General features: G+C 35.4%; 1 protein-coding gene across 13 annotated transcripts in view; it reads right to left on the reverse strand.

Moving 5' to 3' along the window:
- LOC309511318 (NACHT, LRR and PYD domains-containing protein 3-like) overlaps positions 1 to 17,201 on the reverse strand; it is a 249,257-nt gene that overhangs the window by 175,586 nt on the left and 56,470 nt on the right. For 12 of the 13 annotated variants that reach the window (XM_082186427.1, XM_082186430.1, XM_082186429.1 and 9 more), the window contains 2 exons: positions 9,030 to 9,203; positions 6,966 to 7,130 (listed from right to left, as the gene is read on the reverse strand). In XM_082186427.1, coding sequence (XP_082042553.1) covers positions 6,966 to 7,130; positions 9,030 to 9,203 — 339 coding nt within the window. The remainder of the gene's footprint in view (positions 1 to 6,965; positions 7,131 to 9,029; positions 9,204 to 17,201) is intronic. The other variant, XM_082186434.1, reaches the window with a different exon arrangement.

The raw sequence follows: 17,201 nt of genomic DNA on the forward strand, positions 1-17,201 counted from the left end.
TAGCCTATCAGACAAGGTATTCACAGCAAGTAACATCTCAAAACCAATGATGATAATTGGGGTTGTGTTTATTAATGAAGCCTCAGCCTTCAAATAAAAACAAAAAATGTGCAATGCCATAAATACAAATAATAAAGTGTCACTGGCTACAGAAACCCCAAATTACACAAACTTGTAATTATAAAACCTTTTTGTGTGCGAGGGCTATAAGGGATAAAATAATCTAGAAGGGATTTTTGTTTGTTATAGGCTACTCAAAAATATTTATTATATACATAACATGGTGGTGCTTTTTTACTTTTCACCATATGCGAAATAATAAAATATCTTGATATTCTGTTTCAGACTTATAAGCGTTTAAAAAAATCATCAATTCCTGAAAAATTATTAAAGTATTTATAGATTTTTTTTGTTGATTTTCTATAAACCTATTGTATGTGTTATCAAAAACAGTAGGCTAGCCCAAACATTTAGTATAAATATAAATGCAAAAATAAATAAATAAACTGCCATAACTTCTAAACAAAAACATTACTGCATAACATTTAATACATTTATACAGCATTTTTTAATATGAATACAGGCAAATTTCTGCCAAAAAAGTTTGTTTTACTACAGTTAATTCATAACTTGTGGAGTGAAATGTCTTCTGACTGGAATGTTTCGCCTGTTTTTTGCGTCAATATGTTGAGAATATCAGCGCTGTTTCATCTGGCCTTTAACAAGCTTTAATCACAATGTCATCAGTGGGTTTATAAGAGAGATAGAGAATTCTGGGCTGAATTGAACTGCTTCTCAGTGGATCGCGCAGCTCTGTCTAATAATGTTCGCGTGATCGAGATCAGCCCGCACAGCTGCTTTGGCCGCGATCGCTGTTTTTTGGGCCGAGCTGATAATGCTCTGCGCTGCTCAGATCAAACAAGTTTTGTTCTGCTTTTTGAGCGTTGCCATTTGATGTTTCTCATACTTATGAGTATAATAAATACTTATTTCTATGCTTCTATCTAACGTCTTTGCTGTTGGTTTCTTTCTCCTCTTCCACTTCTTCTTTTCCTTACTTGGCGGCCACGGCCAGTGCGGCCGGCCCACCGGCCGTCCTGGAGTAGCCTACCGGCCGTTCTGTGATTCTCCAGATCACACAGATGGCCAGTCCGCCCCTGCCTGTATGTGATTTGCATAATCCAAAAAGAAAACACAGAAGAAGAAAATGACTTGCTCCATTGTGTCTGTCGTTTGTAAAGGTGTCCATCAAACTAAGGGTTTAGTCTTAATTAAGGTATATTATATCTAACCAGAGGTCACAACCATTACAATAGAAATTAAATGACAAACTTAACTTCTTCTAATGGTAACTTTGCATAATCATGATGTGGTTTCCCACATACACTTAGTTAGAATAATACAATAATTAGAGGTTGATGCTCACTCTATATAGATTGATCTAACAACACAAACCCATTATTATCCTCTACAGCCTCACACTGTTGAACAAGTCCTGTTCCTTAATACAAATCTTTCATTTCTTAAATTACCCACAAAATAAAATGTTCACAAGCACTTCACCATTCCACAATAACTTTATTTTATTTTGATTATATATGCCTACATGAGCCTTGCCTATGAACTCATAGGATTAGGACTGAGGCTAAAGTTTATGTAAATAAGGCTGCATTTGTAGATCAAAGCAGATTAAATTCATAAATTCATTCATACAGTTGTTTGTTCATACATTGTGTAAGACCTACATCAACACTAACACATGAATTATGAGGATTCGTTTTATTGCTTTGTGGTTTACAGAGCACAAAGTGATTTATTACATGAAGAATAATGGATGGGGTCTTCTGGGACAGAAAGGCAGCTTTTCCACCTTTTGACCACAAGGTTGTCATTATAGTGTGAAACGTGTTGACATGCTTCGAGTAATGAACCATTGTGCCATACAGTCGAGCGGGAAAGCCCATTTCACCATCACTACCAAGAGCTTCTCCGACTGTCTGTCTCTATATATGCTCTCAGGGCCCGAACGTGTGAACAGCAGAAAGTGAAATTACTTGTGTTTGCATTTTTTGTATATTTTGGTATTAAATTTGTACCCAGAAGTGACTAAACCCTGACAAAATCTCCAAAAACCTCCCTTTAGGGACGTCCTCATTTGTAAACCTGGTATTAAAAGAGTTATTAAAGGTTATTTTGTGTGTATGAGTGTGTGAGTGGCTGAATTGTTGCCAGTGGTACAGATGGACTATGTTTAATTGAATGTTTAATTGAACTATTTCCAAATCTGTCGCTGCTTGTTCAACTGTCCATCCAGAGCTTTTCTCCAGCCGGTCTTCCAGTGTCTTAATTTGTGTCAGGAGTTATGAAATCCAAAAATGAGTCGATACCTTTAATATGAATTATGAGCGTCAGACGCTCCCATTCATAAAAAAACTCCTGTGCTGTTGTCATGAAAGCGATTCACAAAACAACGTCCCTCACGGCTTTTAGATCAAAAGTGTGCAGATTTGGAGAAATATTGATATATTCTCAGTTTACATCAGATTTCTATTGACAGGAATAATATTTTATTGAATTTATAGCCAAATGCGTCGATGTAATCATTATGAGCGCTGTATACTGATGTGCTGTGTTTTCAATTCATACCAGCAGCCTGAGGGCGCTCTACTGAACATTATAGTCCATATTTGAAACACATGAAGAAGAGCGTTCAACAATGCAGGAAATCCCAAATCCCCGACCACAAACAGAGCTAACAGATTGCTGTAACATGCAGATTATGTCGTTTTGAAGACAATAAACATTTTTGCAATGATATTTGACTTACTTGTGTTCTTCGAGCCATGTCAGGCATTTTCATAATAATATAGATTATATGTATAATGTTATGCTAATCGATAGACTTTATCATCGTTGCATTATACATAAAATATTATATTTTCTGTCTGATTTTTTTTTTATCTGAAGCTAAATCAGATCACAGAAGGTTATTTAGAACACTCGACTTGCGTTATAAAGTAAGTTTGGAGCACAAAGATGGTTTTAACCCTCTGAGGTCGAGAAACGCGCCGACGCGTTTTGCTGGATTTTTTTCACATAGCAGCAACATAAACTTAAATTACTCCGTCATTTATGGTTATACAGAAAAAAGAAATATAAAAAAATAATCTGTGATATTTCTACTTTTGTATGTGTCCACTTACAATCAAATCAAAACATTGTGCTTTTGTAAAATAAAGAAAATAAACAGGGTGTGCGTTCTGCCTCTCCGTCGCGGTGAACTTTTTTTTCTTGAGCACGTCTATAAACTGAAACAAAACTCAGTGAATACTTGTCACACATTTATGAGCCATATACCTTTATACACATTTAAGTGTGTACTTTTAAATGATCGGATTCAAACTGAAAACAAATATTCTCTGTTTAAGTAATTTGTATAAAACCAACAGGATGTCCAGTATCTCAAAGGCTTGCTAATTACTTTTTAATTCGACACGCCCACTCGCGCAAAAGAGATTCACATGCAAATCTCCACATGGAACGAGAACGCCCTCGTTACCTCAAACACAAAACACCAAAACACTTCACAAGTCTCTGCTTTTCGTCGAGTTTGGAAGACACGTCTGAGCTTACATTGGATTTACCTCAGAAGAAGAAGAACACGATTTGAAGACAAGAAAGATGTAAGGTAAGAAATTCTTACTTATTAGTTTATGGTATTGTTGCATAAACTTCACATTGCAGTTGAACTGTTGCTAGATATATGGTGAATATTATACTATTTAGACCCGTGTTTACTGTTAAATACTGTTTGTGGATATCTGCTCAAACATAGATATGTATAACCATAATGTTTAATATTTTGGAGCGCGATGGCGTTTGAATGTATCATATTTTGGAGCGCGCTGTGGGTTTGAATGTATCATATTTTGGAGCATATTTTGGAGCGCGCTGTGCGTTTGAATGTATCATATTTTGGAGCGCGATGGCGTTTGAATGTATCATATTTTGGAAGGAAAAATGCACCAAACATTAGGCTTTATGTTTTTACTATTATCTCATTTCATATCATCATAACGAATGGAAACATTTGAAGTAACATAATGATAATCAATATATTTTTCTCTAGCGTAGTTGTTCTTGAAATCTTTTGGAAGATTTAATTTATTGTTATTATTATTTTATGCAGCACTGCGTAGCCTATGCCTACAAGGCACAACAAACCTGGTGTTCATTATATATTGTTGGAAACGTGTGTGTGTGTGTGTGTGTGTATTCTGTGAATTTTAAAAAGAAATTTTAACCAGAAAAATCTAAAATCTATTCCCAAAATCGTGCAGCCCTATAGTTTCTCTTGATATCAGTATGTTCACAGTTTTTTCTTTTTTTTCTTTTTCTTTCAGGGACCAGATGCAACTCCTGCTGACTTCAACATTCACATGAGTCTCTGTACATGAACATGGTAAAGTGAAAATCAAACACCTTGGAAATGAAAGGTATGTACAATGTTTTTAGGAATGGCACAAAGGTCTCTGTCTTTGGATCATTGTTTTCAATGTGCTCTTTTGTCATTTGTTGTGTATTTTTGGATTATGTTGTGTTGTAAATAAATCCAAACAATCTAAAAGCCATTATTTTTTAAATCTCCTCATTCTTTGTGCAAGGTTGCTCTGAATGACAGGGCCTGATAGCTCCTAATAGGGCAGTTAGGGGAGTGTCTTTGTCTTTCTCAGGTGTTGAAGGCTTACATATTCATGAGATGATCACGCCTTTTCGCATAAGGCTTTTTCACACAAAACACGTCTTAGAAATTTAAAATCAATATATTGTCTTATCTGAATGAGCAGTCAGGGTGATTTTCACATAGTTTTGGAGCAAATATTCTAGGCTACGTCATACAATTTTCAAAAGTCTTGTGAAGAAATAATCAGTATGGGTTTCATGGCCTTATTTCAGTGAGAATTTTTTTTTTTTTTTTAACAAACCACGCATAAATGTCATTATCTCAAAACTACAAACGTTTACATACATGCTGCTGATATATTATTGTAGCAGAGTTTGTGCTGAATACAGTGTAATTAGACTTTAGCCATGAAAATGTCACAAGTAACAGAAAAAAACACAAATGTCAGAGCATGTCAGAACACCTCCAGGGCCCAGAAAACAGCTCAGACCTCAGAGGGTTAATCTCATAAATTGTCGTGTATTGATGGTGTGCTAAGCTAATAAATAAAGTCATATGACATGATCTTGAAAAACATTTACCATGATATAGAGGGCTGAATGAATATTCTGAATGCTTTTATTGGCATTTGTGGTGTTTCTGAATGCTTTTATTGGCATTTATGTTGTTTCTATTGTTGTGTGAGGGTGTATACCTTCTGGATGTAATGGCTCTCTCTCTCTCATTAAATTTTTATTTTTTTATTATTATTAAAAAAGTCATAATCCATGTCTTATTCCAAATTAGGATGTTATGGTATCAATCTGAATGGGAAAACCATCGAATTGTACTCAATGGCCTTTGTGCCCTGTCATATGGCCTTGGTGCCCATCTAAAAAAAATAAAAAGGTGGAGGCCAAATGGCCTTGCCCCTAAAATTACATAATTCCCACCCCGGTCTGTAGAGGCTCTTTATTCTCCATCAGCTGATCCAGAGAAGGTCAGACTAACATCTAAAACCTGTAAGTAAAACACAGACAGTCAAATGTGTGCGACATTATTGCATTATCCACTTTAGAACAACTAAAATAAACTCCTTAGATGATTAAGTGAGAGATTATAATATAATACTGAGATTCACGATTGTTAAAGCTTATCTATAATCCTGTATGACTGTCCTCTTTCTATGTCACTGGTTCAGTTTTATTTATGATAAAGAATCTAGTGATAAATATTTACCATTATCTTTTATTGCAATTGACATTGACAATGATAAAAGCAAAATATTGAATTGTTTGAAATAAAAAGAAACTTGAAGATATTTGATTGTTGCTATAAACTATAATGAAAAAATAAATGAAGTAAACTCTAATAAAACATGTTTTAGTGAGTAATTCACCATCACAATGAAAGTAAACTAAGAAAACTAAATTAACTTTCAATTAAAATATGAACAGTTTTAATCATCACTACTCACTCAAGCGTCTCCAGTTTATAATGTGGATCCTCCTTCAGAACAGAAAGCTGCTTGACTCCTGAATCTCCTACTTTATTCGATGACAGATCCAGTTCTCTCAGGTGTGAGGGGTTTGATCTCAGAGCTGAAGTCAGAGCAGCACAACCTTCATCTGTAACACCACACTTACTCAACCTGTAGAGAACAATGACACTCTTCAGTCTCTCAGTTCAGGATCTACAGCTCAGATCAGCAGAACTTCACAGTCAGAGACTTAATCCACGGCACCATTAACAGGTCCAGTCTAAGGTTCAGACCCGCTTCTACAAACTGCTTGAGCAGGTTAGTCTCCATTTGATAAAAATTGCAAGAATATTCGATAACACTTTATTTAACAGTGTCCTTGTTACATATATTACATGAACTTACCATAGTAATAACAGTAAATTATGCATAATTACATGCAACTAACCCTCAACCAAATCCTAATCCTACCCTTACCCTATAGTAAGTACATGTGGTTGCTTAATATTACTCAGTACTTAAATATATAATTACACTGTACCAATGACACCTTAAAATAAAGTGTAACCGAATATAATTTTTTTATGCAAATACCCCAAAATCATCAACATATCTGTAGATGAACACGGCTGTCACATCTTTACATCATCCAGTCATGTTTAATCATTAATTGATATCAGACACATTGGAAAGAATCTAACGAAACTAAAATCAACATTCCCATTAGTAATTTAACAGTAGATTTTTATTTATTTTTTGTATGGCAATCATTATTTACCATTAAAATAGAGGACTATGTTGGGACATTTTATACAATCTTACCACAGTTTCTCCAGTTTACAGTGAGGATCCTGCAGTAGATCAGAAAGCTGCTTGACTCCAGAATCTCCTACTTTATTATATGACAGACTCAGTTCTCTCAGGTTTGATCTCAGAGCTGAAGTCAGAGCAGCACAACCTTCATCTGTAACACCACAATCCCTCAACCTGTAGAGAACAATGACACTCTTCAGTCTCTCAGTTCAGGATCTACAGCTCAGATAAGCAGGAACTTCACAATCAGAGACTTAATCCACGGCACCAATAACAGGTCCATAATATTTGCGTACCGACAACGGGGGGGGGGGGGGGGGGGGTATTGTATGGGCGGTTTGGACGACGACACACATGCATTATATAATTTTATTGCATATAATGTGTGCTGGTCAACTAGTCTAAAATTAAGAAACCCCGAGAAAACAGTAAAAAAAAAGATATTAAAAAAAGATAAAAACATAGGAACAGTGTGTACAATTAAGATAGGCTAATTAATTAATTTTCCAATATCCAAATATGATACTAAATACCACAGGGAAAAGCGCTTCTATCTGTGACGTGCTGTCTTTGCATTTGAACATTGCACATTTTTAATCAGGACACGCATTAGCTGAATAAATGTTAGCCAATACAAACATATTTATAGAAAACAGTTGCCAATGAATAGACAGGAGTTCAATAATAGCATAACGAATCACTTATTCTAAAAATAATATAAAGTATAAGTTCCGAATCCAACATATAATGAGGGCTGTGTTAACAGTAATTTAAAGTCATTACTGCGTTAAATAATTAACTGTGTCCGTCATTTAACGAATTTTAAAAAACAGGGATGGATAATACAAAATGCTTTTTGACAGAAAAAAAAACAAGCAAGAACAAAATTTAAACTTAGCCCGTCAATTTTCATTTTACAATGATCTTCTCTCTGTGTGAGAGAGCTCGCACAGCACTGATACAACGGTACTTTTTAATCCATAAGTAATTAACGCGCTAGTTTTCATTCAAAATAAATATGTAACATAATAAGGTACTTTAGTTATAATTAACACAATAACGTAACACATACGTTTCTCAACACTGAGAATGAATGAATAAATAAACGCCTGTTTCTCCAGACTTGCGCTTATCAATAGGCTAATCCACAAATCACAGCACTTTCATAATCACTAAGCCATAGCGATTTCAAGATTTATAGTTCAGCATTACTTGAGCATTTTATTATTTGCATGACTGAATGATGTCTTCCTCTTTTCTGAGTGATCATGAATAATTTAACTGAGTATTTTAGGATAATCCATGCGATCTGTGTGATCATCGAATCCATAAGATTAAGTTAACTCAACAATCAACTTTCCACATCGAGCCCAGGCCGTTTCCCTTCAGGAGTCAGAAGTACCGTACTGTACTGTCCTCGCTTATGACATCAGTCAGACGGCGGCCGCGGGAGTGAAGGGGGATCGAGCGGGAATCTTTATTGGTGTCAATTTTCAGTCTCTTTTTAATGCTACGCCTTACGCATCTGTCAATCATCCCCGCTTGCTATTTGGGGAATGAACCCAGCGCTATGATTGGTCGAACTCTTCTTCTTTTGCTGTAGCTTGATTTGAGGACAGCGCGTGCACAGACGCATCACCAGGTTTTTGCATAGTTTAGAGTGACAAATCGTACCAGCGTACTTTGAAGTCAAAATGCGTACAGGTTGGCAGGTCTGCCTTACCCTATAGTAAGTACATGTAGTTGCTTAATATTACTCAGTACTTAAATATATAATTACACTGTACCAATGACACCTTAAAATAAAGTGTAACCGAATATTATTTTTTTTATGCAAATACCCCAAAATCATCAACATATCTGAACACGGCTGTCACATCTTTACATCATCCAGTCATGTTTAATCTATCATTAATATTGTAAAATTATGTCAGACACATTGGAAAGAATCTAACGAAACTAAAATCAACATTCCCATTAGTAATTTAACAGTAGATTAATTTTTTTTTGAATGGCAATCATTATTTACCATTAAAATAGAGGACTATGTTGGGACATTTCATACAATCTTACCACAGTTTCTCCAGTTTACAGTGAGGATCCTGCAGTAGATCAGAGAGCAGCTCGACTCCAGAATCTCCTACTTTATTCGATGACAGATCCAGTTCTCTCAGTTGTGAGGGGTTTGATCTCAGAGCTGAAGTCAGAGCAGCACAACCTTCATCTGTAACACCACAACCCCTCAACCTGTAGAGAACAATGACACTCTTCAGTCTCTCAGTTCAGGATCTACAGCTCAGATAAGCAGAACTTCACAATCAGAGACTTAATCCACGGCACCATTAACAGGTCCAGTCTAAGGTTCAGACCCGCTTCTACAAACTGCTTGAGCGGATTAGTCTCCATTTGATAAAAATTACAAGAATATTCAATAACACTTTAACCCTCTGGGGTCTAAGGTGTTTTTGGGGTCCTTGAGATGTTCTGACATGCCCTGACATTTGTGCTTTTTTCAGTTGCTTATAAACATATTAATGGCAAAAAAAAATTACACACTATTTAGCACAAACAGGGCTACCATAATATGTGAGCAACAAGAATGTACATGTCTGCATTTTTGAGAGAATAATGTTTATGCATGGTTATTGAAAAAACTAAAAACTAAAGTTTCTGAAATAAGGCCATAAAACACATTCTAAATATGTGCCAATAAGACTTTTGTCTAATGGATGTCATCACCTAGTGTTTTTTCTTCAAAATGATGTGAAAATCACCCTGCCTTATCATTCACATAACACAATACATTGATTTGAATTTTGCAAAGCACTTTCTGTTTGGAAAAGCAATATGCGGAGTGGGCGTCAACGATCATGCATATTTAGTGGTTCACACCTTAGGAGACAATGGGGCCTGCATACTTAATTAGCCATTCATTCAGGTGAGTCACTGAGCCACAAGAATGCAAGAGCAACAGTTGGAAGCATCTCAATTCTTTTTTATTTTTCCACATATTGTGCTTGCAATTTGGCCTATAATATCCAAGGAAAACATGTCTAGTAATTGTGCAGTTAATTCTCATACTGTATTTTCAGTTTTGGAATATGTATCTTCTCCCCAAATTTGTCACTAATAAAACACAATAAAAATTATTTAAAGAAATGGCTTATATTTACCTTTTAATAGTTTGTTTACATCTACCTTGTAAATATATTTTTTTATTAAAAAGGTTACAATTACAACAACAATTCAAGTGTAATCTTTCTTTGTAAAAACTAAAGTATACATTTTATCATACATATTTCAAAGTTAAGGATTTGATTGATTATTAGATTACTTTATTTTTGACAAAACATACTATATTTAACATGCGCAAATATTGGCAAACAAAAGCTTATTTGAGGTGGCAGATATTTTACAGTAAAAATGTATAATCTATCCAAAACTAATCAACGAAATGTTGTCTTTCATATGTCTGTAACATAGGTCTTTCATTTTTATTATAAGAAATATAAATGTTAATTTGCAGTTTAATACGTTGCTTATACAAATACATTTTATTTCAACATATTTCAGTCGATTTTTACTCAGTATAGCAATACAGTTTGCTAAAACCGAAACATTCATTCACAAACAGAAACGCCTGACTGTAACGTTGTTTTTATGAAATATTAGGGCATATAAATGTTAATTTTCAGTTTAATACGTTGCTTATACAAATAGCCTACATTTTATTTCAACATATTTCTGTCGATTTTTACTCAACTCAGTATAGCAATACAGTTTGCTAAAACATCATCATTCATTCACACAGAGACGCAATTTAAATTTAAACTGTCTTTTTGCGAGCTGTGATAAACAGCGCGCATCTCTGCGGCTGTCGTTCATTCATTCACAGAAACGCGATTAACTTGAGAAGGAATGATATGATACAATGATATGATTAAACTTGTGTTTTCTCGAGCTGATATGGGGGCGTTCACAGGTTTGCTTGGATTGCCTCAGTAATTTGCGTTTGAATAGCGCGCGCTCTCCGTGGGCGGAGTCACATTACATTTGAATTAGCTCTAATGAGCTCGACTGGAATCACTCTCTTTTAATACAGATTTCACAAGATGCGAATATTTGTTTTTTATATAAATTACCTCATTTAAAAGAATATAATTCAAGCTTCATGCCTGTGTGTCTGTATGCCTGTTTGACTGAGTATTCGCTGAGTTACAGTTCATTTTCGGACGCGTTTCAGAATGGTCTTCACTGACAGAGAGAAGGCAGAACTCGCATCACGTTTATTTTTCTTTATTTGGCAAAAAGCACAACACTTTGTTTTTATTGTGAGTATACACAAAAATAATACACATTTAACAGAATCGATCGATGTATGAAACTTGCTTGTAATATCAAAGTCCACAGAGCAAAATTAATTTCTTTTGAACTGAACTGAAAAAAGCGAGCTGGTATCGGCAGCGATACCGTCGACCCCAGGGGGTTAACAGTGTCCTTGTTACATATGTTACATGAACTTACCATAGTAATAACAGGTAAATTATGCATAATTACATGCAACTAACCCTCAACCAAATCCTAATCCTACCCTTACCCTATAGTGAGTACATGTAGTTGCTTAATATTACTCAGTACTTAAATATATAATTACACTGTAACAATGACACCATAAAATAAAGTGTAACCGAATATAATTTTTTATGCAAATACCCAAAAATCATCAACATATCTGTATATGAACACGGCTGTCACATCTTTACATCATCCAATCATGTTTAATCTATCATTAATATTGTAAAATGATATCAGACACATTGGAAAGAATCTAACGAAACTAAAATCAACATTTCCATTAGTAATTTAACAGTAGTTTTTTTTTTTTTTTTATGGCAATCATTATTTACCATTAAAATAGAGGACTATGTTGGGACATTTTATACAATCTTACCAAAGTTTCTCCAGTTTACAGTGAGGATCCTGCAGTAGATCAGAGAGCAGCTTGACTCCTGAATCTCCTACTTTATTCCCTGTCAGATTCAGTTCTCTCAGGTGTGAGGGGTTTGATCTCAGAGCTGAAGTCAGAGCAGCACAACCTTCATCTGTAACACCACAATCATACAACCTGTACAGAACAATGACACTCTTCAGTCTCTCAGTTCAGGAAACACTGATATAAATAATAAGATATATATGAATTTCTACTCAACAGATTTGTATATGAAAGCAGTTGTCACCTCTTCACATCATCCAATCATGCTTATAACTATTGTTGTGGAAAATATGCAATTGTCCTGTTACAAGTATGCCTTTTTGTAAACTAGTTAACCTGTAAATAATAAACCTATATTTAATTGAAACTAAGAAGCTCGCCTGCCAAAAGTCTTTGATTTCTAAAATACTGAACTGAACAGATCATGAAGAAGTCTTCTGACCTATAGATTGTGAGAATGAAAATTCAGATGCTTATGATTTAGGACAGTTAAAGGTGTCTAGAAATACGCACCATAAAACACTATCAAAAGTCAAATGAGCTCAGATGCTTTGGAAATAATCTAATGAAGATTAACCATCCTTTTCAGTTACTTGATGGTAAACTTTTTTTTGTATATATCAGTGTTTCCCATAGGTTGAGAATTTAATTGTGGTGGGCAGGGCGAAGTGGCGCGGCGTTTACATTTACATTTACATTTATTCATTTAGCTGACGCTTTTATCCAAAGCGACTTACAATTGCTATATATGTCAGAGGTCGCACGCCTCTGGAGCAACTAGGGGTTAAGTGTCTTGCTCAGGGACACATTGGTGTCTCACAGTGGATTCGAACCCGGGTCTCTCACACCAAAGGCATGTGTCTTATCCATTGCGCCACCACAACCCGTTTATTGAGCGGGTTCAGAATAAACTAGTCAAACAAAGGTTTATGAACTCTATTTATTACACAAAATACTCAATACCCATAACAAATAACTTAGAAATAATGTAGAAATTCATATTATGAATATGTTTGGGTGGTTATTGATAATAATCATTTTTATTTGTATAGCGCCTTTCCAACACCCAAGGTCGCTTTACAAAGATAGGTGAGGTGACAGAAGGGGGTACGCGAACAAAATGCTGAATTTTGCTATTGATTTAATTCTGCCCCACCTTAAAATAACAATAAAACTGAATATGTATTTCTATCAAGTAAAATGCCGTAAATGCATGACATCAAATTACCTCATCTTTTGCAGTCAAAACTGACTGCATTCACACAAGCAGCGTGGATGACCAACTTTGTGAGTTTAGATTATGTTGCCTTGGCAAATCGCGCTATACTGCCGTTCTCGACCATGTACCTTTGTAAAAGTGGGGATTTAGCACTTACTAGCATGAAGAATAAATAAAGACACAGACTGTGCATAGAGATCGATTTAAGATTCAAAAATTCTCTTCGATCAAAAACCCTGTGTGAGTTCCTATGTTTCATGTTAATCACATTATACGAATATCCACACGATTGTAAATGTGACATTGATTTTATATAACAGTTCAACAAACGAAAGGTATTAATATTAAGTGATGTTCATTTTCAACACAGTTTTGTCAGTATTTTTTTTTTTACAACAAAATAATAGCTTCAACGAAAGCCACAGCAGAACAGCAGCATTCATTCAAAAATACAGCTATTTGCATTGTTACTGTATGAATGAATGACTCGATGACTCACTCATAAAGACAGTGACTTACTGCCACCTACTGGCGGTATTAATTTAATATTTAAAAGCGTCACTTCGTTTTAACAATCATTGCATATTTCTCTATTGAACTTTTTTTATTTAAAGCATTATTTATTTTATAAAGGTATTTCTAAAAGTAAAAAATACACTGGAAAAATCGATTCAAGGGGGCAAATATTGTCTCGCAGAGAAGGATGTAGCCTAAGTAGAAGGACGTTAAAAGCAATACACATACCAAGGGCAGAAAGTAATATACAGAGGTCACTTGCAAAGTTAGTTTAAAGATACAAACAAAAAGGGATTCAAGCAAATGGCAGCAATAACAAAGTACAATTTACAGACTGTGAGCTGAAGTGTAATATTCAGAGAAAAAAAAAAAGTTAAGAGGTTTTTGATGGAGAGAAGGGTGGATGCTTGACGGATGTCTTGATGAAGAGCATGCCACAAAGCTAAAAGACCCGATGGCTCCCATGGTTACCAAACTATTGAAACTGACTGAATATGGCACAGCCCCACCTAAGATGTTTTCCACCAGCCGCCACTGATTGCAATGAAAATACAAAACGGAAGACAAAAGACAACGAGTGCAGCGCTGTAAAGGGGTGAGGCTACATAAGGTCTACAGCAGTGGTTCTCAACCTTTTTTGGGCCAGTGCCCCCTATCCAATATCCAGGTCCCTGAACTTATTGAACTACAGAATATATTTAAATTATCCATCAAATTGTCATTTTCTCCTTACTGTCTTGCGAGTTAACAATAATGCCTGACCAGTAAATTACTTGGTGAACAAAGAAAACAATTTGGCATTAGGGATTGGAATTAGTTAATGCCTAAAATGTAAAAGTTTTACCTTACAAATATAATGTAGTTTAATTCATTTTAAAATTCGTTGCTGGAGTGAATGGGAACATGATTTATTGAAAATATTTGAAAAAATATAAGTGTTTCATTAGTCAATACTTTTTAATGGCTTGTCAACTTCCCATTCCTCCACTGCATGATTCTAGTCAGCGCTGGATTCTAGGCACCACTGGATTGTTGTCAGCGCGAAACACATTTTTGAGCATGTGAATGTTGATTCTTGTCAGTGCTGGATTCTAGTCAGTGCTTGAGCACTGGTCTATGACTGGAAAAATAATAGAGTCGTTGCAAAAGTAATGATACATAGTTTAGGCTACATGTCGCATTAAACTGGAAGATTTTAGAATGTTAGGCATTCTAAATTTAGAATATAATTATTTTGCAAGTAAACTTATTTAATCTTGTCTTGCCTGGATCTTTGGCAGGGGCGCGGAAACGTTTTTTTATTTTTGAAAAAAAAATTTTTGGGGGGGGGGGGGGGGCAGTTTTGAATAAGAAATAATATCAAGTCGTCAAAATACAGCTCGTCAAAATTCCGCGAATCACAACAAGCGTATCGGTGAGAACATTCATACTGCTTTCAATCGTAATGCAATAGAAATTAACACAAAAAACCTGCCTAGTGCCAACCTACAACACTGACGGTGGACTTGCGGTCAGGAATAGAGCAGCTGCAGACGAATGTTTTTTTGTTTGTTTTTTGCACGTTGCTAATGTATTCTTTCACGCGTACCATAGACGCGCGTGCTCACACAATATGACACTCTGTGCATATGTCTTACAACATAATTAAACATATACATAGTCCTAACACTTTTTAAATAGCCCACTTAAAAGTATTTATTACAAATAAATTACTAAATTCTTAACATGAATAAAAGTAAATGAACAAAATTTTGCGTTATATATTTAAACTCGTGAACACCCCCTTTCAAACATCTTGCTTGTTCTCTGAACGCCCCCGTTGAGAACCACTAGTCTATACCATAGACTGTACAAAATATGGACAAAGCGTCTGTGACGTCACCCATAGACTTTCTGAAGAACGGGGGGTATGGGCGGCGCCATCTTGGAAAATCTCGGGAAATCCTAACCCCGCCCACCTTCTGGCCAATCCATATATGGGTAAAAGAGGCTTTGTGTGAGACTGGAGCGATGTCATTTTCGCGTGAAGAAAGCAACATAAACAACAATGGATGACATACAGCAGATCTTGTTCTTGCTTCTCGGCGTGTTTGTCACAAGAAGCCAAGCGTCGACATTAGGCGTTTCTCGTTAGCAAGTACGCAAAGTTCGGACTTAATTTCCAAGTCCGAATCAGGAGAATGACTCCCGAGGACGCGAGTCCGTTATTCTGCGTCACTCCGCTCGCTCTGCTACTCCGGTTATCTCTGTATGTATATTATGCAACAATAAAACGAAATATGTTATAAAACACCACACTGCCTCTTTTCGTTTTCATTTAAAGAAATCTTAAACATTATAGCCACACAAATGTGGTTCAGGCAACGCGTATTGATTATATTCACTGCATATAAAATTAGCCTATTTATAACAAAACGAAATATAAAACACAACCCTGCCTCTTTTCGATTTATATAATATAAAAATATTAAACATTTTAATTTGGTCCAGGCAATATGTGCATTTGTACTAAACAACAGATGTTGCAGTAAACAACATTACAGACCATCTTCGTTGTATTCAAATTTAAAATGACAAAACTCAACCCAGTCTCTTTTTGTTAAATTTCATTTTTATCAATATTAGCCATTATAAAAGTATAATAAGTAAAAGGTACAAGAAGCTATAAAAATAAAGCAAACAATTCAGTCAAACATACAAAGTCAGCGCTCTAGTCTAACCATACAACGGTTTAGTTAAATTTCTTATAAAGTTATGAAACTTCACTTAGCCCTCAGCCAAAACAATTGGCCAGGGAACAAATTATAGATTCATGAGACCATTATAGATTCAAATCGCCCGTTAGATATACACAAGACGAATTATATCTCATGTTTAACCACTACAGAGACGCCAGAGTCAGCGGCAAACCTCAGAACGACTAGCTGAGGAAAGGCTGTTCCAGGCGGGGTACATGAGCGCCGAGCGCCCGGTGATACCCTGCATCTCACAACCTGGATACAATTTTCATAAATCTTTATAAATAAACCACAGATTTGAGCTTTAAACAACTACATTCTCGCCTGAAAAACTCTTTAAAACTACATTTCATGATACAAAAACAGTAGTATTATATTTCAAATGTAAATAAAAAAATGGCGCTTATGTTGTCAGTCTCCTTGGCGCAGCCATCAGCTGTCAATCAAGCTGTCACTCAATTTCTATTTCAATTTCAATTTATTAATGGATAGCCCCTTGAGATGCAACATCTCATTTTCAAGAGGGTCCAAGTACACATAGACATAAAACAACAACAACAACAGAAAAAAAGAAAAGAAAAAAAAGGCAAAAACAAATGCTCAAAACCATTGAGCTACTAGGCAGCTTACACCATTACACCAAACCTAAAACACATCATAGCCCTGACATTTTATAACTGTCTCAAAAAGCACATCACATTTACTCATTATACAATTGGAACCATAATGCAAGAAATGCAGTAAACAAAAAGGTGTCACATAAGAAGGACCGAGGTTGA

This window comes from Leuciscus leuciscus, assembly GCF_965113295.1.
Source record: "Leuciscus leuciscus genome assembly, chromosome: 12".
Classification (NCBI taxonomy): Eukaryota; Metazoa; Chordata; class Actinopteri; order Cypriniformes; family Leuciscidae; genus Leuciscus; species Leuciscus leuciscus.